Source organism: Gavialis gangeticus, unplaced genomic scaffold, assembly GCF_001723915.1.
Source record: "Gavialis gangeticus isolate Ggan-Ray unplaced genomic scaffold, GavGan_comp1, whole genome shotgun sequence".
NCBI classification, from domain to species: domain Eukaryota; kingdom Metazoa; phylum Chordata; order Crocodylia; family Gavialidae; genus Gavialis; species Gavialis gangeticus.
Genome location: NW_017729025.1, coordinates 54962971 through 54989812, shown reverse-complemented (window position 1 = coordinate 54989812; position 26842 = coordinate 54962971). Strand labels below are relative to the sequence as shown.

General features: G+C 47.0%; 1 protein-coding gene across 1 annotated transcript in view; it reads left to right on the top strand.

Moving 5' to 3' along the window:
* The window catches only part of TTLL5 (tubulin tyrosine ligase like 5), a 218412-nt gene that overhangs the window by 142591 nt on the left and 48979 nt on the right, over positions 1-26842 (top strand). Inside the window, exon 30 of the mRNA XM_019518782.1 lies at positions 12731-12929. Coding sequence (XP_019374327.1) covers positions 12731-12929 — 199 coding nt within the window. The remainder of the gene's footprint in view (positions 1-12730; positions 12930-26842) is intronic.

The window sequence follows — 26842 nt, the reverse complement described above, 5'->3', positions numbered from 1 at the left end:
AGGCCCCTGTGGTGAGGGAGGGAGTAGGGCTGGGGCAGGGGCTGTCCAGCTAGGGCGGGGCCGGGCACAGGACGGAGCCGTGGCTCATCAGGGCTGGGGGGAAGCAGCTCCCACTGCTGCGCGCACCCTGGGAAGGCACAGGTGTGGGTGGCCCCCAGACCTGCGCGGGGGGTGGTTGGGGCTGGGGCCGGGGCCACACTGGGCTCTTCCTGAGGGAGGGGTGGTGGTTTGGACCGGGACTGCACTCAGGGCTGTCCTGGTCCAGCCCCTGCCAGGAAGAGCCCAGCACTGCCCTTGGCCCCAGCCCACAGCTGCAGCCTGCCCCACCCCGCACAGATCTGGGGCACTACCCCTCCACAGTGCCATCCCAGGGTGTGCACAGTGCCAGGAGTTGCCCCCCCCACCCATGCCCCTGAATGAACCATGGCTCTGTCCCATGCCCCTCTCCAGATGGACAGCGCCAGGCTCAGCTTCAGCCTCACTACCTCACTGCAGGGGCCTTGATCTGCACCCCACCTGGCTTTCTGCCTCCTCTCCTTCCACCACAACAGACTTACCAGCTGCACACAGCTGGTATCAGAAATCAGATTGGTACTGACCAATATGCCTCCTTAAAAAGTGGCTATCAGTGTCTGCCCCCAAAATCTCTATTGATGCACCCCTAAAAATAAGAATGATAGGCAGGCCTTCATGTGTCATTAACTAAGAGAATCTCCTCTAGCAAGAAGCTGGTACTATGAAGTATTATTTTCTCAGGGCAAAAAGCAGAATTGAGACTCCTGACCTGCTTCACAGAAAGAGTCTGCTTTGTTCGTGAGGCTTTAAAAAAGAATATAACTGTTCCACTCCTTTGTTGCCATTTTATGGCCCAGTCCAGACAAGTCAGCATCAGGAATAGAGGGGACAGGTTCAAGGAAAGTACCAACAGATGCAGCAAAGAGGTTTGTTCGTTTGTTTGTTTATTTACTTTTAAGTCTCCAGTGTTGGTTGAAGAGAAATATTTTCTCTTCGAGCACTAATGGTTGACAGTAGGAAGCCAGAATGGTGTAGTTATAGTTCAAAACCAATTCCATTCTATATCTCTTTTTTGACTGTACATCCCTAATTTCACAAAAAAGTAACTAGTCTGCCAGCAAATGGTCCTGCAGGCTCTTTGGGCAGGCTTGCATTTCTCTGGAAAATTATTTTCTTCAAATATGGTGTCCCCTAACTCCAGGGTAAGATGGGGGGAGAGAGAGCTTACAAGGAGCTGTAATGATTTGAAAAAGTTTACTTGATACTATTTTTTCCTTCTCTTCTTGCTCATAAACATTTTCATTTGGAGATTGGGTTGCTCTAGACAAAATGACTTCCACTAGTTCTGGGGAAGTTGGTGGCTGGTTGGATCTAGCTGAGGAAAGGGGAGTGCACAGTTTCATGTGGATGTCATAACAGTCATATGAACTCAGAGATGATTACCATCCTTAAAGCAACCAGTATGACCTCTCTAACCTTGTGTTGGGACTAGAAAGTGCATGTATGATCTATGCAGCATATGCCTGTGATCGTCTATTAACATAATGTACATGATTAGATGGTCACAACCTTATCGGGGCATTTGGACCTGAAGCAGAATGTATGTGTGGATTGCACAGCCACTGAGCAAATCTGAAGCAGATGCAATATCAGCTTGTCCTACCCCATCTAAAATCCTAGTGGGGGCTGTGGCACTTAGGTTGATGGGGAGTACTTTTGCTCACTTGTAGCCAGTTACTTTCCTGTAGGTGCAGACTTAGGTGGGGTGTAGACTCTGTTCTCTCTCTGCCCACGTCTGTTTTGAACCCATGTAGTAGTCTACCATATATTTTCTTTTGGAGTACTGTAGGGTTTACCAGTGTAGCCCAGCAGTTACTTCTCACTGGCAGCCTGGAAGTGGGACAGGGGCTTCAGCCATTCTCTTCATTCCCGTAAGGGATCTTGCCGACTTTGCAAGTACACAAACAGCAAGGAGTGCAGTGCTCTGGGAAAGCCTACGCAGGAGGAAATTTAATGGAAAATATTAAGGAGAAAAAAATGTGTTTGATGGACTTTTAATATAAAAAGGAAAAAAGAAAAGGGGGAGGGGGAGATTTATTCACTGTAATAGGAACCAAATGTTGGCTGGGATGGCAGCTGCACTCTCACTCTTTGCCTGTAAACTGTGAGCGGCTTTTCAAAGAAGGCATTACAGGGCACAAGGCAAGCTTGCTAGCTCTGTTTTAACCCTTTTGTCTCAGGAGAGACATAGAGGGACTGTGTCTGTGTGCAGGTATCAGCTCAGAAGAGCTTAATTTCTGGCTCATAGTCACCGACATGTTCTAAACAGAGATGTCCTTCCCGAGTGTTACACTCCCCACCTGCAAATGTTGCTGCTACCTTCCACCCCTTGTAATGTAAAATTAGCATGGAAAAAGCTCTAATAAGTATAACAGACTGGCTGGGACCCAGCAAGGCTTTTCTAGACCTGTCTTCTATATATTTGTAAACTAATGGAGGAGTGGGAAGGAGGGAAGAAAGGGTTTGAAGGAAATGGGTGCAAAATGTGACTTGCACTCAGTTCAATGCATCCATGTCAGGTGCTTACATAAGGACACCTACTTGGGATAGCCCTTACCAGATTTCTGGTGTATACAAACCTCCTAGGCTTCTTGTTCTCTGTGCTGGGCAAAAGATGCTTCAACTTTTTCACACATGAGGAACACAGGCTTTGTCTCATGTAGGAAGAGTGGTTGAGTTCAAGTGGGGGTCTAGCTAGCAGGTTGGCCAAGCCCAACTTGACAAAATCATCCAGCTCCCAGTTTGATGGAGTGACTTGCCTCCTTACAGTGTTCAGCTGCTCTTCCTGACCTTCATATTTATTTGCTGTTTTGACATTGGCATGAGAGGGGTCCATGCAACCAGCTGCACATCAGATGTGAATAGGTTCTCTTCCTGAAAACTCATAAAAGAGGGGGAGGGTAGTGGGCTCCCTTTTCATCCGTAAGTATTTCCATCATATGTGCACCCTGCTATTAGTGTTCCAGCAGGTTAGGTCTGTGTATGCAGATGTGGGAGCATATGCAGGCAATGGGAGGCCAGGACCAAATTCCCCTCAGAATGCCTCAGCCCTCTGCTTGCACTAACTGAGGGGAGAAGGAGTGTGTACTGTGTGAGCTCCTTAATCTGGATCACATGGAAGAGACATGCTCAGCTGCCTTTGCTGCTTCTCAAATGACCAGATGAGCCGCAGTGGGATGGAGGTATTGAACTTTCCAGCCAGCTGGCCACTCACTTTCCTCTTGATTTAGTTTCTGTACAAGTGAATTCTCAAAGCTGCCCTGTGTTAGGAGGAAAAAACCCCAACATTATTTACCTGCCAAGTATTCCCCAGATCAGAGAGGCTGGCAGCATGATGTGCTCGGCAGAAAGCCAAAGATGCTACTAGGGCCCAACAAAAACTGGCTCTGCTGAAAACTAAATATTTTATTTAATTTAATAAGACTGGCAGGTTTAGTGCTCCTGAATGTAAGAGGTGGATAATGCCAGCTAAATCCAGGAATAGTTTAGGTAGATTCTTTGCAGGCTTCCCTTACATAGTTATGCCAATGTCCTTCATCCTGATCAATCCTGCTGCTCCACCATGCAGCCCTCTTGCATATATCCTGTTCCTCACCTGCTGCCTTCCTTCCAGGCTACCTGGTTGTGGTCCTCTAGGCTAGTTTTGTCAGTGTTTCTTACCTACAACAGTATGGTGTAAGCATTGAAAAATGCCGAATCCTGGGTACTCAATAGCAGAGAGAAGCAGGAATTGGGTAGACGTGAGATTGGGAAGCAAATACAACCTGAGTTTGTAATGGGATGTGTGCACCAAAAAGAACAATGTGCTTTAGAGCAGTAGTTATAGAACTGGGTGAAAGATCAAGGAGGGGATAATCCGGCACTTGCATGGCTTCCATGCGTTTACTTCTAGAATGTTGCATTTAGTTATGGACATCTCATTAGCAAAACATTGACAAAATGGAGCAATAAATGATTAGGGGTCTGGAGGAGCTGAGTGACGGGGGAAAATTAAGGGAGTTAAGTGTCTGGTGTGGCAGAGCTCTGACTAAGGGTTCATAAATAAGAAGGGCCAGGCCCAGAGCAGGGTGAGAGATAATGATGGGTGAAGTGATGAAACTGCGAAACGGTAAATTTAGCTTAAAATCTCATGAAAAATTCCCTGACAGCAAGATGGAGTAGCCTGTGGAGATGTCTCTCAAAGGAAGTCATACATGATCCATCACAGGAGATGCTGAACACTAACGAGATTGCTCAGAGCACTGGACAATGTCCTAATCCTGCCCTTCCCTAATTGGGAAGAGATAAGCTAGGTATCCTCCCTAGTTCCTGTGACTCTGAGGCTATAAATAAACATTGCCAAATGAAGCAGATCAACTGTGCAGGGATGTGTCTTGGCACAGCTGATCTGTTTTGCTGGGTGAAGCACTCATAATTTTCCTTCCTGTTGATCTTGTGGGACAATGGGCCATATGTTTTCTGCTTCCAGAGGTGCACACCTGGTAGTCTGGGGTTTGTCTCTGAAAGTGGGAAAAGTCAGGAATCCCTGCTTCCAAGGACATGCCCCTGGCAGTATCTGAGGTGTGTCTCTAGAAGGAGGGAAGGGCTTTCCCTGTTTCCAGAGATGTACTCCTGGAAATCTCTGGGGCGTCTCTGGAAACAGGGAAAGATGGGCCAGTGCTCCTGAGGCTTGAGGGGCCTGATACTGTGGGAATTCCTGGGGTATGCAGGACTGAGCTTCTCTCATACCCAGGGAGTGCCTGCCTGGGATGGTTGGAGAGTGAGGATGGCTCAAGGCTTCCTGCACTCTCCTGCTGTAAAGCAAATAAGTTCACTGCAATAAAGTAGCACAAATTATTACTACCTTTTATTGCAACCACAAATTTAAGCATTTGTGGCATGACAAAGGTTGCGGATGTCTATTTACTTTTGCTTTTTGCCACCATAAACATTTTTATGACAACACAAAGACAATGTCTGTTTCAGCCCTGAAAAAAATTACTGAAACATCATCAGGATTTCCAGCAGAAAGGTGCAAACTGTGAGAAATAATTGAACTGGGCCAAGGACTGATGACTGGTGCTGGTGTGCAGAACCACTCTTTTTGTCTTGCTCCTTCCAGCACTCCTGTCTACTCTGGTCTGAGTTTGTCTTTTATGCTGCCCTTGTACTTTTCCTGCTCTCTCTTGGATCTAAGTGAATAGTTGCTTCCATTAACTGTTTATGTAGTTCTGGCTGTTGAGAAGAACAGGTAGGTAATAGGAGAGTTGCAGAGTTTTAAATTGCCTTCAGCTGTGCCTTCTCACTAAGAAGGGAGGTGCTGATTGATGCAGGGGAACAGGAAACCTCTTACATCGCTGCAACACTTTCAAACACCACTAGAGATTTTGTCGTAGTGAACTGAATTTGAACTCAGGCTGCAGTTCCACGGGTTAGTCTTGCCAAGCCAACCTGGACAGTCTGCTCATTAACTTTAAATCTTTTTCTTTGGCTTTGCTGTGCAGTTTTTTAAGGCAAATTGTGAACCATGTAATGGCATCCCAGTTTTATGTGGGGCAGTTACAGCCTTCCTGTTTGCTGTCTGCATGTCCCTGCTGCACTGAGGCTCTGGACAGCTCCCTATGCTACAGAGAATTCCCGAAGTGTTGACAGTAACTCATTCAGGAATGTCAAATGTGCTTAGTTCTCTCCATGGCTTTTGGAGTTTTCTTCAACTGGGTGCTAGGGGCTCATGCATTACACAGGCTGTGTTAAAGTGTAGACTCTTGTTGGCCAAGCTGAATCGAAGTCACTGTTTCTCAGACATCCCCCCATAACCATGAAGCCCAGGAAGAAGCCATCTACAAAGGCTCACTACTTTAAGAGAGGGGAAAAAAAGGAAAGAGAAGGAAAAAAGGGCTTGTTAGAGGCTAGGCCTGTCCTACCCAGTGCCAGGCCCCCAGTGTCCTAAGTTGTGTTCCACCATGTTTATCATCACACCATGGCCAGCCTGAGTCCAGACCCTGTTAGAGCTGGAAGAGGGTGCAGACTGTGCCAAAAAAAATGTTCTATGTTTTTTGAGCACTGCAACATAACTCAGCAGGATTCTGGGGGCTGCCTCACCAGACGGAGCCATTCTTTACAATATTAACTGCTTTGTACCAGCTGGTGCCCACCATAGCTTTGCTCAGAAATCTTCCTGGCCTTGTCGTACCTTCTAATGTCCCAGGGGTAAAGAGCCATTGCCCAAGGGATTCTTGCATTCCATGGCAAGGTGGGAGCATTGGACTCCTTTTTTGCTTCTTGGCACTTTGGCCTTTATTCTTAATTCCAGCCATTACAGGAAAGGATGTGAAATACTTTCATTGTCAATTTGCTTCCTTGTTTAAAGGAATAATTCTTTGTGGTTCGCTAAGCCTGCAGCTGTGCCACTTCGTGCTGTGATCCTATCAGATATCACAAGCTAAGCAGTGTTAGATGTAGGCACTTTTGAAAATATTACTTTGAGTCCAGTTTTCAAAAGTAACTTGAGCATGCATTGGAGCCTCTCTTTTATCAAATTTCTGTATGACGTGAGCACTTCTGAAAGGCAGTATGTCTGTACTTACATTGGTGATTCTCAGGGAAATATGGGAGATGGTATTGGCACCTGGCACTTTTCTCATGGAGTCACTGTCCATCATACTGCTGCACATCCTTGTGCAACTGGAAGAGAGGTTCAGATGAAATCTAAAACAGAGGCCTGATCACTTGGGATGGTTAAAAATCCCTTGTTGCTTTACATGAGTGCAAGTCTTAGCTCTGGTTTTACAGACAAATTCCAGTTCCAACTGCATTGCACTCCCTGACATTCTTTCTACGTTTTCAGTTTGATAAAGTTTCTTTTCTGTTTTCTTGCCCTGTCATATCCCATCCTAGAAATGGCTGCATTATATCAGCAGGTGAAAGATCCTGCTTATTCACTCAAGCTTGTGAAATGCTGTGGGGCACTTTGGAAAGGAAGTGGCTATAGAGATGCAAGCTGTGGTTGTTTGCCAACGTTATTCTTTCAGTAGCATGAACTCCAAAGGAGATGGTTCTGGTCAATACAAGATTCAAAGTGTGTGGTCTTCAGTAAGCTTATGTTCTCTCCAAGCTTCTTCTTACTCCTCATTGTTATAGAAGGCTGTGTTTTCAGTCCCCTCCAGGTGGGCAGAGATAATCAACTCAGCTTATAGTTGGGTGCAAGAATCCAGCTGGGCTTTTTCTCTTCTCTTCCTTCCCAGTCAATGAACAGAATCACCTTTTAAAATCAGACCAGGGCAGAAGTCTAGCCAGCTGACTTCAGGAAGTTTCCTTGGGTCTCTTTCAGCAAAACAGTGCATCACCAAAGAGATCCAGACAGAGACACAGAGGGACTAGGAATTTTGAAGCAGAGATGTAAGGATTGGTGCAAGGTATTTGAATACTGTTGGGCTGAGTTTGAGCCACCATAATATGAAGTTCTGTTTGGAGTTGTTCTCAGATGCAAGGATGTTTATGTACCCGCTGTGGTACAGGAAATAGGCAGCAAAGAAAGGTCTCAAGACCTCTGAGGAGGAAGGGGAGTTTATGGCCCAGGATCCATGAAAAATGCAGTTCAAAGAATGGAATACAGTTGGTCTCTTGCCAAAAATACCATGTAGCCCCTAGAGTTGCTGGAAGGACAGAAGTTCTTGCTTGTGAAGAATGGGCCATACCACCAAGGCTGAGATTTCTGCGACGTAGAAAGCCTCAATGCTAGCCAGGTTTCCACTAAGCAACCTATAAATAATCCTGAGTGATCGGGGAGAAGACTGTTCACAACCAGTCTGGGTAATGCATTGAAATCTAATCTTTTCGGGGGGGGGGTGCATGTGCATGCATAAGTGAGTGTCCAGGCAGCCAACAGTTGTTAGTGTACAAGTGACAATCTTAAGCTGAAACAAATGAGTGCTCAGCAGTCTGGGGTTCAGTAGAGAGGTAAAGTGAAGCACAGATTGTTTAAGTAACAGCTCTGTAGAAGAGAGGAAGGGCAGCTGTTAATTCCTTGTGCTGAGCCTGCTGCAGGGCACTTAAGACAGGAAAAATGCCCAGAAGTGTAGCCTAAAGGTGACCTTTGCTTCAACAAAACGGCATGCAGACAGTTTGAGAAAAGGCAACGTCAGTATTAAGCTGCCCTGAGAGCATGGCAAAGAGGTAAAAGTGCCTGGGGGTTTAGAGTATTTGATTGGCACCAGCACCTTGATTCTCAAACTCCTCGTAGCTGATTTTATAAAATACCACGTATGGTGATGCAGAGCTGAAAGCCAGGTATCTTTCTTTGCATATGGTCCTAAGCCCTGCACTATGAACTGCATACCCTTTGCTACCTAGTGGACCACACTTACACCTACACAAATTGTTACGCACAATGGAGCTGTATTTAGTTTCAGCTTCAGCTGAAAAAAATAAGCAAATGAAAAAATATCGTAAAGGGTCTTATAAACTATGAAGTGTACTCATGCAGAAAAGTACTTATTTGATATGGATGCTGTCACTGAAAATGGACACTCCAATGATTTTCTTCGATCTACCATAGCCACTGACTATCAACACTAAAGCTAAAGAGCCTGATCTGGCTGTAAACTAGGAAGTGTCACTTTTACAGTAACATGGCGATATCCATGAAATATATCCTCAGGTCTCCTCTACATGGGGTGAATGTTGGTTTTTGACACTTTTCTGTGGTGGATTGTTAGTGAAAGCTTCAGGGATTTGAAGGGAAATTTGACTGTTGACTTTCATAATCCAGAACAAAATCTGCTTGTTCCTCCTTTGCCATAACCAAAGGATGAGAAACTGATGTGAAAAAAGGTGATTCACCTCAGGCAAAAAGCAGGCAGAATGTTTGTTAGCTTTAAATTGAGGAGCAGAAGCTCAAGGTCCTTTGCTGGCATTGAAAGGTGGCTCCTTCACTAATGCTAGCTGTGTTTGTGATTGCTTTTCAGTCTTTGTATCTACTGAAGCAAGTGTCTTGTTTCTGCAAGTGATGGTCCCCAAAGGTGTCCCCAGATTGTGCTGTAGTTTTGGTGCAATCTCCTCTGTGTTTCTCAGTTGTTAGCATGATTCCAGCTTTGTTTAGAGCACAGCTGCTGCAGCTGTTTCACATGTGGGGCTTTACCATCTGCATAGAGAATGAGGTCAGGATCTGTGTCCTGGGAGGGTTAGATGTTAGTCTAGGGACATGGGAAAAGGACCAGATGGCAGCAACTTGATAAAAACAATATTAGGAGCAGGTCTGACTGATAAGGGAATATATGGGTATCATTCCTGATGAGGGAGCAGATGGACATCATATGCCTTGTGATGCACAAAGCACAAGGTGCCTCAAAAATGGCAATAAAAAGAAATGTAAGGAGCAGTGCTGAAAGGCTTGTAGTACTTCCCCAGCTCTGTTTGCAGCATGTGCATGATGAACAAAGTTTAGCTTCAGAGCAGGACCCAGCAGTACTGGGGAGCAATGGCTTTATTGTATGCTCATGTAGGGAGAGACACGGGTGGGCAAAATGTGGCCCATGGGCCGGATCTGGCCCACCAGGCACTTTCATCCAGTCCATGGGTGCTCACCAACAAACTGTACCTTGCTGAGCCATTCTGCCCATGAGAGTGGGAGTGAGGCACCCACGTATGCACCCCCCACCCCAACATACCCTATTGCACCTTGCTTCCAGTTATGCATGGAATGGCCTGGCCTGGCCAGTATGCAGCTGCCAGGGGACCTGCTTGGCTTCCCTGGCGTCCAGCCCACTCTGGCCAACAGGTAGAGAAGTGGTGGGAGCAGGAAGCATGGGTCTGTGGCTGGTGGCAGTGTGGAGTGCAGAGCTTGGGTGGGCAGGGTAAGGGTGTGAGGGAGGGTGGGGAATGTGGGGATTCTCCCCTATGGTGTGCAGCACCGGCATGCAGGGGCGCTTGTGCCTGGCGCAGGTGCTGGCAGTGCGTGGCTTTGGCCAGCGCTGCACGTGAGGAGCGTAGCCTGCCTCTTATCAGGACTCTGTGCCATGTGCCTGGGGCACTGGAGGAAAGCTGTGTGCTGGAACTGGCTGCCTTCTCCACCCCTGGCTGCACAGGTCTCAGGACTCTGCTGGAAATAGAGGGGAGCCCTGGCCCCTGCTTCCCCATGGAGTCCCGGGACCTGTGCAGCAGGGAGCAGCAAAGGCAGCAGCTCCAGCATGTGGAGCTTTGCACTGGTGCCATGCAAGTGTGGGGGGCTGCAGGATGCACTTCTCGCCACCACGCACAGCACTGGCTGGAGCCATGTGCCACTGGGCAGGAGCGCCCTCGCCTGCTGGTGCTGCTGGCAGCTGGGGCAGTGCACCATGGGTGGGAGTCCCCCATTGCCCTCCCCCCACATGCAGCCACACCCCCTCACAACCTCCCCTCCACACACACTACAAGAGTAAGACTTTATTTTTTAATTTTTATGCAGTCATCTCTATATACGGTACACAAACACAAAACATGATAAATATTTTTGTAATAATTAAAATGTTATAGTAGGTGTTTAGTGTATGATTAGGTTTTTTTTCCAGTTCCAAGATGGCAACCCTCCCCTCCTAGAAGGCATATTTCCTGGGGGGCCTAGGGGAGGGACTTCTGGTGGCAAAGGTCAGGGGTTAGGGGGTGGGACTTTTGGTTTTAAGATAGTGACCAGGGGGTAGGGCTGCTCATGCAGCCCTCCACAGCTCACCAAAACTGGTTAAGTGGCCCTCCAGCTGAAATAATTGCCCTCCGCTGTCCTAGACACTAGGTACCTCAGAGTTTGGTCCTCACTCATTGAGTTAGTTAGAGGAAGAGGAGGAGATCTAGCAGAGTAAACAGGAGAAGGAAAATCTGAGAGTGGGAGGGGGGGGAAAAAAGAAGAAAGATGAACAGAAAGGTGCAGTGACTTGTTGAAAGCCAGTGGGCAGAGCCAGATCTAAGCTTCTCCTGAGTGAGGCCTGTGGCTTATCTGCCACACCCTCCTGCCTCTCACACTTTGAGAAGGGGAAGACAAGAAAGCTCCAGTCAGCTGGGGACAAAAGTCATTTGCAAAGATTCTAGTCAAAATTTCCTTTGAGGAGATGACCTGCAGACAGCAGTGCAAAGGGGCAAGGAGGTGAAAGTCATTTTGTCATTGGCCCACATAAAATGGATTTGATTGGGAGCTCCTTGCAGAGGGTTTCCCATAGTTAGCAGTAGGGAGAAGCTAGCAATCAGATTCCTTTGCTGGGCCTGTCTTGCTCCATTGCCACTGAGCAGGTGTGTGAAGATAGACCTTTTAATGTTTGTAGAGTCCCTGCTCTTAGTCCTCTCTGGGAAGCATACAGATCATCTTCAAGATGGTCTGGATTGGCTTGGAGGCTAGGTTTTCAGAGAGAGCCTCAGGAAGAGTCTGGGGAATTAGGAGCTTTTGTAAGGATGCAAGGAAGTGGGGAGACTGGGGTACTCACTGTCCCAAAACATTGCCTGTTCCCTGGGCTTGCAGCACAAAGCAGCAGCAATAAGTATCATCTGAATCCCAATTAGTTTCAGCGTGCACAGGAAATTCAAGGGAAGTCTGTGAGAGCCCCAAGAGAGTATCTAGATGTAGGGCATGGTGGGAGGAAAGAATGGCAGAGCTCAGTAAGGACATGCCCTTAAGGGTTTTTGGCAGGGTGCCAGGATTGAGCCAACCATGTAGTGTCAGTGCCTGTGAGCAGATGGAATATGGGTTGCTGGTCTATCCTTGGATCTCCAGGACACCTGGTGGCTTTGTCACTCTGCCATCTGCCCTCCACAAAGCCCATGGGCCTGCCTTTGCCAAGTGCTGTAGCTGTTTTCTGAATCAGGTTCACACACTTCAAAGCAAACGTGAGCTCCTGTTAGTGCTTATCACATTGTGGGCCACAGCTGAGCTTCCTTTTTCCAAGCCTAGGCTGTAAAAATTCCAGCCTCTGCAAAAGACCTTTGCTTGTTTAACAAACTTTCTCCTTTGCAACCCTGAGACAGGGCTTATGTTACTAAAAATGATGAAGAACTAACCTAACCTCTGAAACCCTTCAGGCTTTTGAGTCATAACTGCATGGAGCTACTACGTGTCCAAATGCTCCCTAACCCTCCCACTCTTGTATGAGCTGTCTCCTTGCCCTTCCTGCAGGTGCGGGTCTCATTCCATCCGTCCTCACACCACTTACAGCATTTGCCTATTTGGAATGAGAGTGGTTAAGACTTCCTCTAATGTTTTGGCTAAATCTTTACAATCTTAAACATGCCCTCTAGCTCCTTAGTTATAGGATTTCATTAGCTCAGCTCTGTGGGGGCTGTAAGGTTGGCTGTTCCTCTTCAGTGGTAGCTAGCCATGGTCATGTCCTGCTCTTGGACTTCTCCTTTTCTTTTTTCTTTGTCATTTTCTCCTCTGGCTTGGTGGCAAGGTAATATAGTGCCAGTCCAGAGTTCAAGACACAATTGGTGCCTGTACAGGAGGTTCATTATGAAGCCCACAGTTGGCTCTCAACATTTGCTGCATGTTTGCTGCTTGCCTATACTACCCAGTTGTTGCAGAGTCGTATGCCTTGCAAGTTACTAGGGACTTCTTGGGCAGACGCACAATGCCTTGTGAGCAGGGTTTCTCCCAGTCTTGCATGCAGGGTCTCAAAGCTGGAAGGCAAGTGAAGATGTGTGATGCCTCTTCTTTTCTCAGGGTTCCAGAGAGTGATGGCTTTTCCTGGGAAGGGGAATTGGAGAACAGTGTCTACAGCAAGGTGAAAGGGAACCAACTGGCATATCCCAAGTATCAGCCAAGTGCCGGCAGCTATCAGCTTCATTTTGCTGTGCAGCAACTCCAGCAGCAGAAGATTCAGTCCCGACAGCTCTTGGAGCAGAGTCGAGCTCGACACCAGGTAACTGACAAAAGCCTGCCCAAGTATCGGTGCTGGGTTCTACACCTATAGGACCCACTCAAGGCAGATTTCCAGCAAGGATGCTGCTTGTGGGGCAGTGGGAGCTGCAGCTCTGTGGACTTGCACTTAGTTCAGATTATTTGACCTGAACCTGGGGGAGATCTTGATAGTTTACTGTGCAGTCTGGTAGGATTAGACTCAAACAAAATCAAAAGTATAGTATGCAGGTCTCCAACACCTTTCTCACTTATCAGAAGTACAAATTAGAATAGCAAGGTCCCTAAAATAGTTTGTGGCCCAATTACCCTCATTGCTTCCTGAGAGGAAGACTGAAGGGGGCAGCAGCTCCCAGCTCTGCTCCCTGCACAAGTTCTCTTGAGGCTCTGGCTCTTCTGTTTGCTTTCCTTCCCTAAACTTCCCCCACCACCAAACCACTTGCTGCCCCTCTGAGCAGGAGCAGAAGGCCTCTCTTTCATCTCTGTCCAAGGGGCTCTGGGCAGGCAGCAGTGACTGCTGATGAGCTCAGGGGAGCGCTGTGAGCCATGGCGTGCCTGTGAGGAGGCTGAGGCTGGCCATGGAGCCTGGCTGAGCCCTCTTCTAATTGCCGACATTGAGCTGATGTTATTCTTGGCCTGGGGCAGAGCCGTTACTCAGGAGTTTCTGTTAAAGTGATTCTTTGTTAAACCTCTGCTCACTCCCCCACAAGCTGAGCAGTTCAGAGCTGCAGTATTGAGGCCGTTGGTGTGCCACAAGCTCAGGCAGATCTGAAGTTGCCATTAATGAGAGAGGCAATTTGTTTAGCATGGCCTTTCTTATAGTGTAACCACATCTTCAAAGAGAGAGTGTTTCTTGGACACCACCTCTCCCACTTGTCTTTGCCTGGAACCAGACAGACCTCTCCTGTCAGTTACAGGTTTTTTTTTACTGAGCCCCTCCTGTGCTACCCGCTTCCCATAACCTCTCCAGGCTTCTCATTGCCTGCTCCACTCCAGCCTCCCTGTCCTATACCCTGTCACCTGCCTCTGTCTCCTACTCCCCCACCACCCTGCCTCTCCCTCCTATTAGCCACCAATCTGGCCCCTGTCTTGCTCTATTCGTCACTGTTACAGTCCTCTCCCACTCACTGTTGCCCAGGCTGCCATCTCACGTTTAGTTCCCGTTGTAATCACTCTCCTGTTCATTGCCATCCATTCACCTCCAGCCAGCACGTGGTACTGTGGCTCCCATCTCACTTTCTCTTACCAGTCACCATCACCACCACTCTCTTCCTGCTCATCTACCAGACCTGATCCTGTAGGTCCTACTTGTTGTCCAATAAACCTCCTGCCTCAACTCCTGATCACCATTCTCCAGCCTCTCCCCCTCCATACACACGTATATCTTTTCACTCATTGTTCTTCATACCACACCCAGGTCTGCCCACCTCTCTCCTGCTCCCTGTTACCTGAGCCCTGTCCCTCCTAAGCCTAGGATGTTTTACTGTTCAATGATGTCTCCTGAGGTAAAATCACATCCAAACAGTATTTTTAAGTATTTTAGCTACTTTTAATTGATGCCATAGCTGGAGGTAAAGGGAGAAGTAAGGAGAGGTGACCAGGCCCTTCTGCCTAACGCACTTTGGAAAATCTTCACCTTTAATGTTTTTCCTTTCATCTCCCTCTCTATTTTCTCTCCTTCACTTCCTCCTTGTTTTTTTTCTCCACCCCTTTCTCTTGCTATACATCAGCAGCCAAAAAAATCATTTCCAGACATTTTCCCCAATCCCTTCTTAGGGTGAGTGTTAATTCATATCTTGGAGAGAGAGACAGTGTGCCGCAAAAACCAGTGTACCCTTGCAGACAAGGTACTTCGGGCTGGGAAAGGCCAGTATTTATTTAGCAGCAGTGGATCTTTAGCAACCTTCCGCACCTTGCTGTGGGCTCCCCACATACTGCACGTTTGTACCTCTGGATAGACTGGCTTGAAATAGCCAATGACTGTTGTTCTCATCCAAAAACTCATTGCGCAAAGCCGAAAAAACCCTACATCCTTCTAGAAATTGCTCCAGTATTTTAGAGCATTGTGTGTGATGTGGACATGGGGAAGAGCAGCCTGCCAAGAGAATCTGGTAGCTCTATGCACTGTCAGTGAAGCATGGCCATGTGGAATAGTAGGAAGGAGAACAGGAGTTTCACTTCAGGATTCAGCGATGCACAGCGCACACTCTGTGTTCCACAGCATAACTTTCATCTGGGTTCTCTGCTCAGAGCCTCCACCAGGGATTGGAATCTCTTAGTTGATTTTTTCTGCTCTCCAGACTGGCTAATACTAGTTCCCCAACTCACCTGATTCTGTGATTCAGTAGCTAGGCGTGCTGCTCTGGAACTCAAGAACCATCTCTTTCTTCCTGGCTCTACCTTGTAGCTGGATGACTTTAGGCAAATTGGTTTACTTCTCTGTTCTTTAGTTCCTTTGTCTGATACTTGACCTACTTGCATGAAGTGCTTTGAAATCTATGGATGAGAAGTATAATAGCAGAGGTGAGAGAGTCTGATTGTGTTAGCAGCAGGGGGAGGTGCAAAACCCAAGTGGAAAAGGCCTGTACTTCTAAAGGGGCATCATGTTCTCTGTTCTCTAAGCCCTCTGTGAAGCGTATCTCCAGGCCATGTAGAAGACATTTTCATCTGATACTCCAATTCCAGTCATGGCTTGAGTATTGCCTTGATTAGGCAGGCCAGTCGGTTCCCAAGAACTTATGAGCTTGTGTCATGGTTTTTGTGGGCACCTCTCTGAGATGTAATGCCCTTAAAAAGTACCTTGCTGCACCAGTGAGCATTTTGTTTCCTTTTCTGTGACTGATGACTTGGAAGTGTCTTTGTCCACTGGCAGCTCTTCTGCACTGCCTTTAACCCAGTATGCTAGGTGTGAGCTGTATGCATGGGGGGAATAGGTGGCATGTTTCAAATTATACTTATATATAAAAAGAAGGGGTACCTTTGTGCCAGATAGGGAATGTGTCTAGGTACGATGGTTGATCGATTATTCACATAGTAGCACCAACTAAGTACTGGATGCTTTCCAGTTATTTGAGTATGATGGGCCCTCCACCAAGGAGCTCACAACCTAAGGACAAAGAGGTACTCAAGCATGAGGGGATGGGAAATAATGATAGACAATTAACATTTGATTCATATGTAAGTCAATGTGATTAGCTATAGACAGACTGGCAGAAATGGGTCTTTATATTTGGAAAGGTTATATCATTTGCAGCCAACTCCAGAAAGGTTGTGTTGGACATAGGAGGCTGCGTGGAAATATGCAGAGGTGATGTGTGAAAATCTGATCAACATGTAGCCAGGGTAGGAGCATTTTTAAAGTAGAAGGGGAGGAGGCAACACAAAGCTTGACAAGGGAGGAGAAGAGAGAGAGGGACCTGTAACAGGGACCCTTTGATCTCTTACAGGGAAGAAAAGACAAGGCCTTTAAGAAGAAACCAGCAGGTTGGAGGCCATGCACCTCAAGTGGTGCTCAACCTTCTGCCCCACAGGCTGGATGAGTGGCACAGGGCTTGTCTGTGGGCTGGATCTGATGAGTGGGGTCAGGCAACATGCTGAATCTAATGGGTAAGATTGGTGCTTGAGTGTGTTCCAGTATGCCAGCTCAGTCTTATGTGCTGGATATGGCTGTGAAGCACCCCCCTCATGCTGACATTATCTGGTGTGGGGCCATGTCATCTCACCGTGGCAGTTACAATTGCTCCCCTGCCACCAAATTTCCAGATACATGGAGAGTCTCATGGGCTGGATGACATGGTCCCACAGGCCTGGGTTTGAGCAGCATTGGTATAAAGGAAGAACCTTAGCAGCAAGGGGGGCAGAAAGGCTGTATGTGGGGAGAAGGCAGGAGCAGAAAGAGAAGAGACAAGACAGAAGAACTAGAGGAAAGCCTGACGGGTCACGAAGAAAGCCAACTTGGTGCTGAGTCTGTTCAGAAGTTTCAAAAGGAAGAGACTGGCTTTGGGAAGAACCCGGAGGATGTTCAGGGGGGAGAAAATCCAGGAGGACCAGCAAAGCCATAAGCCCTGTTAACTAGGTGCCTTTCTCTTCAGTTACCTGTACCCTGAGTAAAATCAAGATGTGGCAGGCTAGAGAGGGAGGGACATCTGAGAACAAGGGCCTGCATGGATGGAGGAGGAAACAGAGGCAGCAGCGTACCTAGGACCAAGGAAAGCTGTTACAGGGCTGAATTATAGAGAACTTTGAAGATAGTGACAAGAATTTGTTACTAGGGATTCAGAGAACAAGATCAACAGACAAAAAAGCAAAATTAGCAGCAGTGTTTTATATGGCTGAAGGGGAAACAGTGTGTGATATGATCTAACCTGATGGCTGATACTGCTGCTGCACTTGGCAAGGCATATAATAGACCAACAGTGTTTACTTTCTAACTGTTCCATTAGGAGGCTTCTCCTTCCCCATGTGAATTTATCCTGTCTGTTTAGCCCAGCATCTATTAGGTTTAGAGCTTTATGCCCAAATACTTTGCATGGAAAGTGGTAAATAAACTAAATTAAAGCAAAAATTACTCCATCTTAGTGGAACGGCCTCCATCAATCCAGCCTGCATCAGAAGGGTAAGGCACAAATCATATTAATGGGCAGCAGGGTAGTCCATGGTCATGGTTTCACTTGGTGGTTCGTAGACTGATTTTTGCTATAAATACTGAAGTAAATTCCCCTGTAGCTGCTAAATAATTTCTCTTCCTTCTCGTGCCCATCAAAGAGTGGCACGTCCCCAGGTTAGCTGTCACTAAGCTAAGATTCCCTTTTCTCCATTTATATTGCTCTTTACTGACAAACTGGAGGCCATTCAGGATCTCACCCAGATTATGGGACATAAGCCATTCAGGATCTCACCCAGATTATGGGACATTCAGATATGAATGCACTAGAATTCTCCCCTCCTTGCACATAAGGCCCCTTTCAGTGCAGGCATTTTTGCTGCCATGTCACATTGGACTTCTGTTTGATTTGCTGCTTTCCTTTCCCTGCCATCTCTTTCATCCATTTCTGCCTCCAAGCTTTCTCCTTCAGATCTTTATTCTCTAAGTGTTAGCTGCAATTTTCCAAGTTCAGTCAAAATGTTATTTGCTACCCATGAGTCAGATCCTCAGTTTATGTAAAACAGAATAATGGCACTGAAGTCAATGAATTTGGGTTGATTTATACCAGCTGAGGCTTTAGCTCTTGGTTTCTGATCTCATTATTATTATTATTAGCATTTTGGTAGCACCCACAATGTGCTGTACACTTCCCAAGTATAATATGACCCAGGCCCTGCCCCAAAGAGCCCACATTTTAGAAAACAACCCATACACAGAGATGGGAGGAAGGAGGAAGCAGGAAGCATCTGGGCAGTTTATCATATACTGGAATACAGCCCCTTATCTGAAGAGTGTACAAGCTCAGAACCACTTGAATATAATCTGTGAATTCCATTTATGTGCTCTCCCTTTTCTAAATTATGAACAAAGTCATTACTTGACTCTGCTCATAGCTCAGTGCAATTATCAGTGCAGTTTGTCCCCTTTGTGTCCAGGCATTCAACCTATTTTTAGTTCACATGATTGTCATCTTCAAGCTTATTTGACTCAACTTTATGAATAAGGTTTTATAGGAATTTGTATCAGATACTTTTTAAACATTGAAAAACCTGCCAAATCTTTACACTCTCATTCTGTAATTCTATCCAGAAAGACAACTGTTTGTCTGACAAGGTCTAATCTTTATAAACCCTTATTACTGCCTGTGCCTCTTGTCCTTCGGGTTAGTGGTATTTTTTGCTTGCAGCATTTGTTCCATGATTGTACTACAGATGAGTGTTACATACAGGGATGGTAAGTGCCAGGAACATTCTTCTTTTTGTTTTTGAAAATCATTAGTATATCTGCTTTTCTTCAAACTCCTTGGACCTCCTCACTTTTAATAGTGAGCAGTCCTGGAAACTTGGTTTCATAGACATTAGCGCTGAAAGGGACACTGCAAGATCATCAGGTCCAGCTCCCTGCCCAAGGTGCAGGAAGTCAGCTGGGGTCAGATCACCCCAGCAAGATAAGCATCCAAGTGTTTCTTAAAGGTATTCGGAGTAGGTGCTTGCACCACTTCTGGGGGGATTCTATTCCAGACTCTGGAGACTCGGACAGTAACCTCCCAGTTCCTGATGCACACCCCTTATATACTTATAGGTTGCCACCAAGTCACCCCTAAGCCTTTGTTTCTCCAGGCAGAAGAGTCCCATGCCTCTCAGGCTCTCCTCATAAGGCCTGTTCTCTTGACCTCTAATCACATGTATGGCTGTCCTTTGGACTCTCCTAAGCTTCTTCTCATCCTTTCTAAAGTGTAGAGCCCAGAACTGGATGCGGTACTCCAGCTGTGGCCTCATCAAGGCCGAGTAAAGTGAGAGGAAGACATCCTAGGTCTTGCTTGAGATGCATTGGTAGATGCAAGCCAGAGTTTTATTTGTTTTGCCAGCTGTGGCATCACATTGGTGGTTCTGTTCATCTTGTGGGCAATCATGACCCCCAAGTCTTTCAGTCAGGTGCTAGTGAGTGTAGCACTGCTGAGCCTATAAGTATGATGTGGGTTTTTTCTCCCGAGGTGGAGCACCTTGCATTTCTCCATGTTGAATGTCATCAGGTTTTGATCTGCCCATCTTGCGAGCCTGTCCAGGTCGGCCTGAATTGCCAGCCTATTCTCTAGCGTGACCGCACTCCCCTGTAATTTGGTGTCATCTGCAAACTTAGCCAGTCTGCTTCTGACACCTAAATCCAGATAATTTATGAACATATTAAAGAGTAATGGTCTGAGTACTGAGCCCTGGGGGACACTTCTGGTCACCATGTGCCATGTTGACTCTGTTCCATCGACTATTACTTTCTGGGTCTGACCACGGAGCTAGTTCCCCAGCCTAAGGTTCTTGAGGCCACAGTTCCCCAATTTTACCATGAGGACATCATGGGAGACCAAGTCAAAGACTTTTTTAAAATTTAAATAAATGACCTGAATCTCTTCTCCTTTGTCCAGGTGATGCGTCACCTGGTTATAGAAGGAAATGAGGTTGGTCAGGCAAAACCTACCTGCAACAAGCCATATTGGCGCTCTCTCAGAATGCTGCCTTCCGTTAGCCTGTAGTTGATGGTTTCTTTGATTTCCCCCCCCCTCCACCCCCCAAGATCTTTCCAGGGATTGAGGTCAAACTGATTGGCCTGTAGTTCCCTGGAGCTTCCTTCTTTCCTTTCCTGAAGATAGGCACCACATTGGCCCTCTTCCAGTTTTCAGGAACCTCTCCCAAGCACTACGAGTTCTCAAATATCCTTGCCATTTATCATGCTATGATGTCAGCCAACTCTCTTATCACTCTTGGGTGCATTCCATCTGGGCCAGCTGACTTGTGGATGTCCAGTCTCTCAAGCTGTTCCCTCACAATATCTTCACCAGTTATAGGTGTGTGATTGCCCTTACCCTGGTAGTCCTGTGTCCTGTCAAGCAGGATGATCCCCTTGGGCTGGTGGAAAAGTAATCGTTGAGGAGATTAGCTTATTCCTGGGTGTCAGTTGTCAGCTGCCCCATTTAGTTCAGCCAGGGTCCGATGCTGCCTTTGTTTTTTCTGACTTCCCTTGCTTGCAGCTTGCTACCACTGTTGAAGGTGTATTGTCAGGAAATTGAAAAACATTGGCATTTTCTAATTAGAAATAATTTTTCTTCAAGTAACTGTTTACAAGCACATTCCTGACTAGTGGGTATGCTTCAAACTCTGAGCCTGTGGCTGTCATGGTCTACCAGGCCACCTGGCCTAGTGGGTAGAGCCAGGTGTGGAACTGGAGGTTGTAGGGGTAAGGGTCAGATGCTACAAGTCAGGAGCCAAAATGCCAAGCCAGGATCAGGAGCTGGAAATCAGAAAACCAGTTACTAAGTCCAAAGGAAAATCCATAGGGCAAAATCTAAAAATAAGTCAAATCAGGGTCAGGAGCCAGGAAGTGGATCTGCAGGGAAAATCCAGAGGCCAAACAGGAGCAAATTGAAAGCAGGGGCAGGATTCAGGGAAGTCAGAGATGTTCCTGGGACAGGAACTGCTGAGACACTGAAGACTGTGTTGTGCAGCAAGGATCAGGTGCTGGTGGAGTTACTTAAATGCAGCTCCAGAACCTGTCAGAGGAATGGGGCCCGGGAGCCAGCTGGCCTTTATTAGTAGCAACTGGGTCAGTGCATTTAACAAGGGCTTCAGGGCAGGAGCTTTACAGAGACTTCTTTCATAGTATTTCTCATAGAGCAAGATTGGCTCTTCCTCCCCTACTGGTTCTGCACAGAGGACATACAAGGTCATGCACACTTTTTGTTCCTCAGGTTCTCTCACTTGCCTGGTATGAGAGAGAGTTTAGTAACCAACATCTGTGGCCTGCATTTCTGCTCAGCAATTGTATTTGATCTCATACTACTTTTGTTTTCATTTGATTTATAATTTATTATTTTATTTACCCGTTTCAGTTTCTTTTCCTTGCATTTCTTTTCTCTTCACCTTTTTGGGGAGATAAAGACCAGCTAGGCTGACAGCTTGCTGCTCATCCCACCCTCAATTTTTTTGTCAGTGCCAGAAGGCAGTCAACATCTTGGATTGTCAACTGCAGTTTCAGTCCCTTATTGTCATCTTTTGTTGCTTTTTTGTTCTTCCTTTGTTCGCTCAGACTGACTGTAAACTTTGTTTAGTTGGGTCTTAAAAACCTGTAAGGATGGAGATTCTTCAACCTCTCTGGGTAGCCTGTTCAGTGCTTTACTACTCTCCTAGTGAGAGTTTTTCCTAATATCCAATCTAACCTTCCCTTGCAGCAACTTCAAACTATTGTTCCCCATTCTGTTATCTGCCACCACTGACACCAGTCTAGCTGAGGGCTGGACAAAAGGGCAGATCCAGCTGGCGTCTGGACTCCATTTCCCAGCAGCTCCTGCCTGCGTCTCTGTGGCCAGTTTCCATGGAGACCCTGTGGCCAGGGTTGGAAACTTGCAGCGATAAGTGTAGTCTGAGGCTGGGACAGAGACACAATCCGCTGCCTGCACGCCCCTGCCCAGGGTGTGCAGGTAGTGGATCACAGTTCTGTCCTGGCTCCAGACCACGCTGTCACCACTACAAGATCCCAGCCCTGGAGCAGCTCAGCCATGCACCCTGCCAGTGCTGGTGGGGCCAGTCTCCATGGAAACCCTGGCCCCACAGCTGCTGGGGTCTCAATGGAAACCAGTTGCAGTAATGCAGGAAGCAGCTGCTGGGAAATGCAGTCCACTTTGAGCCCAATCTGGCCCACGGGCCAGACTTTGCCCATCCCTGGTCTAGCTCCATCCTCTTTGGAACCATCCTTCTGGTAGTTGAAGCCTGTTACTAAATTCACCCTCAGTCTTCTCTCCTCCAAATGCAATAAACCCAATTCCCACAGACTGTCCTCATAAGTTCGATGCCAGAGCCCCCTAACCATTTTTGTTGCCCTCAGCTGGACTGCCTCCAATTTTGTCCACGTCCTTTTGGTAGTGGGGGGTCCAAAACTAGACACAATACTCCAGATGTAGCTTTACCAGTCCTGAATAAAGGGGAATAATCACTTATTTCGACCTCTTGGCAATGCTCCTACTAACGCAGCCCAGTGTGCCATTAGCCTCCTTCGCAACAAGAGCACACTGTTGACTCATCTTTGCCTTATCGTTCACTGTAACTCCTGGGTCCTTTTTTTTTCAGAATGTTCCATCCTAAGTGCAGGACTTTGCAGTTGTCCTTATTGAACATTGTCAGATTTATTTTGGTCCAATCCTTCAATTTGTTGAGGTCTCTATGAATCCAGCATCTGGTTGGAGCAGGACATAAGCTCCCCTCACCCTGGGGGCAGCAGGAGCACTAGCAGCAGCAGGTTGGGGAGGGGGAAATTGGGAAGGAAAGGAAGGGGAAAAGCGTATGTGTCAGCACAGAGGGGAAAGCCAGGGGGAATTCTTGCCTTTTTCAGCACTTAAAAAAGAGTTCTAGGCTGCTGCTCCTGAGGTGTGATCAGAAAAGGAGGGGCAGCCACTGTGCCATCTCTGGATCCAGCCCTAATAAGGGTCTGCATCTTAGCAGTGGTCTTTGGAGTGACCCGGGCACTGTATAGACATATTCCAGATTCCACCCTATAAAATGGGTGTTAAAATCCTGGCCCATCTTCTAGGAAGGTGGTCAAAATTAATTAGCCAAGGTTTTACAGTTCAGTTTATTTCCTAACTAAGCAGGGTTAGGATGCTCTAGGGCTGCTTTATATCAGAGCTCATCCCAGGCTCCTGCCCTCCCTAAAGTGGGGCTTGTGAATGCTGAGGGCTCTCCTGAATGCTGAGGGCTCTCCTCCATTTATCTATTATCTCTTCCAAACCATTTCTCTGTGTGGTTGGGCTCCGGCCTCCCCTGCTGTCCTTTTGTTTGCACAGTAACTTCTCCTCCTTTCCTGCCCTGCCCTTGTCGGGTTCACAGCAGGGCCATATGCTTTGTAGCTGAATCCAGAAGCTATGGTCAATGTCAGCCCCCAGTCTCTTCATCCTTGGCTGGAAAGTAGCCAAGATCTCAACACAGCAAGGAGACAAAGACTTTTCGGAAGTTTGTTGTCCCCAAGAAAAACAGACCTGACCTTTCTTTAGGCAAGTCTCAGTCCAGTCTCTGATCAGACTGAGCTGCAGGCATCAGTATTTGCCCTTCCAGTATGGTGACTGACCTCCTCACTTGAATATATTAGGGGAAGAATCAGGGACTGTAGAGTAAAAGGTCTGCAAATTCCAGGAGCTTTAGGATTTTAACAACAAGGAAAAAGTCCTTTAAAACAGCCCTGTGCATGACATTACATGAGGCATGGTAGAAAGGAGTGAGTAACAAGAGGAGGGTGTAGTGATTGATGAGTCCCCATTGCTACTCTGATAATGTGGTGTGCCTTCAGCTGCAATGGACTACACCAGAAGTGGAGCTTTTACTGTGTTCACCCAGGCTTTTCCAGTTATCTCTGGGGGTTATTCTTTCTCTGACTGTTGGGATCAAGGAGGAGCTTCAGGAGAGGGAGAAGTTGAGGGAGACTGGAAAGCTCAGGGGATCTTAGTGAACTGTTGTAGGGGAAGAGGCCTGTTTTGGTTCTTGCATTTCCCTTTTTCCCCGGAGTTCTGCCTGTCAGAAATTGCTTCCCACACATAAATGCCCTGCCATTAGCCAGAGAATTGCGGGGGAGAGGGGCTTTTCCTGTCTTTTATGCTGGCATTTAGCCAGCCCACAGACTGTGGTTTACTCTGGATCCCACTCTGTGGCTTACATGTTCTTCCCCTGAGAGAGAAACTTAGAACAAATGCAACAAAAAGCCCGCTTATGCCCAGGTCATACCAGAGAACTGGCTGGCACTTACCCATTCACCTCATCTTTCACAACCGCCTCCTCACCACTAAGCCAGATGGTTGCAGTTTCACCAGTCTGAACTAAGAAAACAAACAAACAAACTGTGCCAAGGAAAGGCAGAACAGAGTTCTAGGCAGATTTTCACTTCCTTAAAGCAGAGGTGCTCAACCTCTGGCCCACGGGCCAGATCTAGCCCACAATGACATGTCAATCTGACCCCTGGGTCTCCCCATAGGTCTGTAAATGTGGCAGTGGTGGCAGCATTAATTGCCATGCCCCTACTGCCAAACCTCTTGACCTGTGTGGAACCCCATGGGCCCTGTGCACTGGTGCGTAGTGGGACCAGTGTGTTGAGGCCACTCTGTGGCCATATCTGATGCAGAGGGATGGAGCAGTGTGCCAAATCACACATGTGGATCAACCCCACTCATGGGGTCTGGCCCACAGACTGGCCCCATGCCACTCATTTGGTTTACAGGACTGGAGAGTTGAGTATCACTGTCCTAAGGAGTTGGGTACTGCTTTGAATCCCAGCTGCCCTCAATGCAGAGAACCATTCACATCCTTTATCATTTTTAGCTTTTGTGTTCACACTTGTACTTTACCCCTTCTCCCAGACTTCTAGCATCCTCTCCCTTTATGAATAGGAACTCTCTCTCCCAACATACTTTCAAAGCTAATCACAAGGTGAAATCCTCTTTCTTGCCCCTTTATGTTCTTTTTTACTGGTGAAAGTACTTAAAAGCCTCTTATTATCATAAAGACTAAAGAGGAGTTAAGGGAACCAGTGTTGTAGCATCTTCCCTTTAACTGCTCCTTTTCTTGAAGCTCCGTTTTGATCTGAGCTTCCAGTGAAAAAATAACTGTCAGTGATAACTGAAGAGAAGCCTGGCTGAAGGTAGTTACAGTTGAGAGCCCATCATCTTTGCCCTTCCCTACTAATCTGCATTGTGCCACTGTACCAAAGAACTTATTTACATTTCTAGATCTAACTCTCACTTCCTTCAAGTAGGTGTTGTTTTCCACCAAACCTCCATATACATGCGCGCGCACACATGCACTCATGCATACATTCAGTAAGGGCTAAATGGTAGGCCCTTTCACTTCTCAGTTCCTCTCAGCTGCCTGGCAGAGTTGAAGCAACTTCTCATCAGCTAGCTGTTGGCATAACTACACCTAGATCATCCCTGACCAGTGGCTTTCCAGCTTCTTTTTTAACATCTCCAGCGATGAAGAGTCCACCCACGGGCTATTTTATTTCCTCACTATTCTAACAGTGAAGTTTTCCCTGATATTCAGTCTAAACTTACTTTGCTGCAGTTTCAGGCTACTGGTCTATGCCCTCCTCTGTGCCATAAGAGAGAGAGGTGCTTTCCCTCTTCCCTTTTATGACAGTCCTTCAGGTATTTGAAGACTGCTGTCTTGTCCCCTCCTAAGTGCCTTTTCCACAAGTTGAACATGCCTAGCTACTTCAGCCTCTCTTCATATGATTTGCCTTCCACGCCCTTTATGATTTTTGTTGCCTGCCTCTAGACCCTCTCTAACTTCTCCAAATTCTTTTCAAAGTATCGAGCCCAGAACTGCACACTGTACTCCAAATGAGGCCTAACAAATGCTGAGTAGAGTAGACCCCCTGTGTAGTGTACCTAAATGATGCATTAGGTGCAAGATTCCCAAGTCCATTTCCATAGTGCTGCTATCCAGCACAGCCTTCGCCCTATTTTACATCTGTGTTTTCTAGTATTCCTCCCAAGCTGTAGCACCTTGTATTAGTCTGCATTGAACTTCATCCTGTCAGCTGTAGCCCAACTTTCCAATTTGTTGAGATCCTTCTGAATTGCGCTCCTGCCTCTAATTTCCACATGAGATGTTTTTACTGTTTCAGGGTATCACAGGAGCCTGAGATGCATTTGCCCTTCAATTAAACCCAGGACAAGGAAGGAATAAGAGATCAAGCAGTGCATGTTCATTCTGGGCAGGTCCTTTTGGTTGTCTCCAAACCCCAGCACTGTTATAATGCCCCAGCACTGACTTCTCAAGGTGCCCTGAGGCACTCCCACACTGAAGGGTAACCCTGACTCTAACTCAGTCTCTCTGTTCCAGTTGCTGTGAGCTTCCTCATCACAGTCATCAGGGAAACAATCATACACAGCACTGTGATCCCAGTATTCACCCAGTTGGAGTTGGCTTTCATATCTTCCCTGGCCCATGGAGTCTTAACACCCTCTTCCATAGGCAGAATTGCCCCAGTGTGTTCCAGTTGCTTAGTCACATCCCTCCTTCTTCCTTCAGGCACATGAGTATCTTCTTTCTTCCATTTAATGGGATGGTCCTGTTACCCTGGCTATTCATTCCCTTGAAGAAAGTTGCCTACCTCATTTAATGGGATGGTCCTGTTACCCTGGCTATTCATTCCCTTGAGAAGAAAGTTGCCTACCTCCTCAGGCACTGGTGCTTTCTCTGTCCCTTCAGCAAAGGAACTTGGAGGCTTCCCAGATCCCA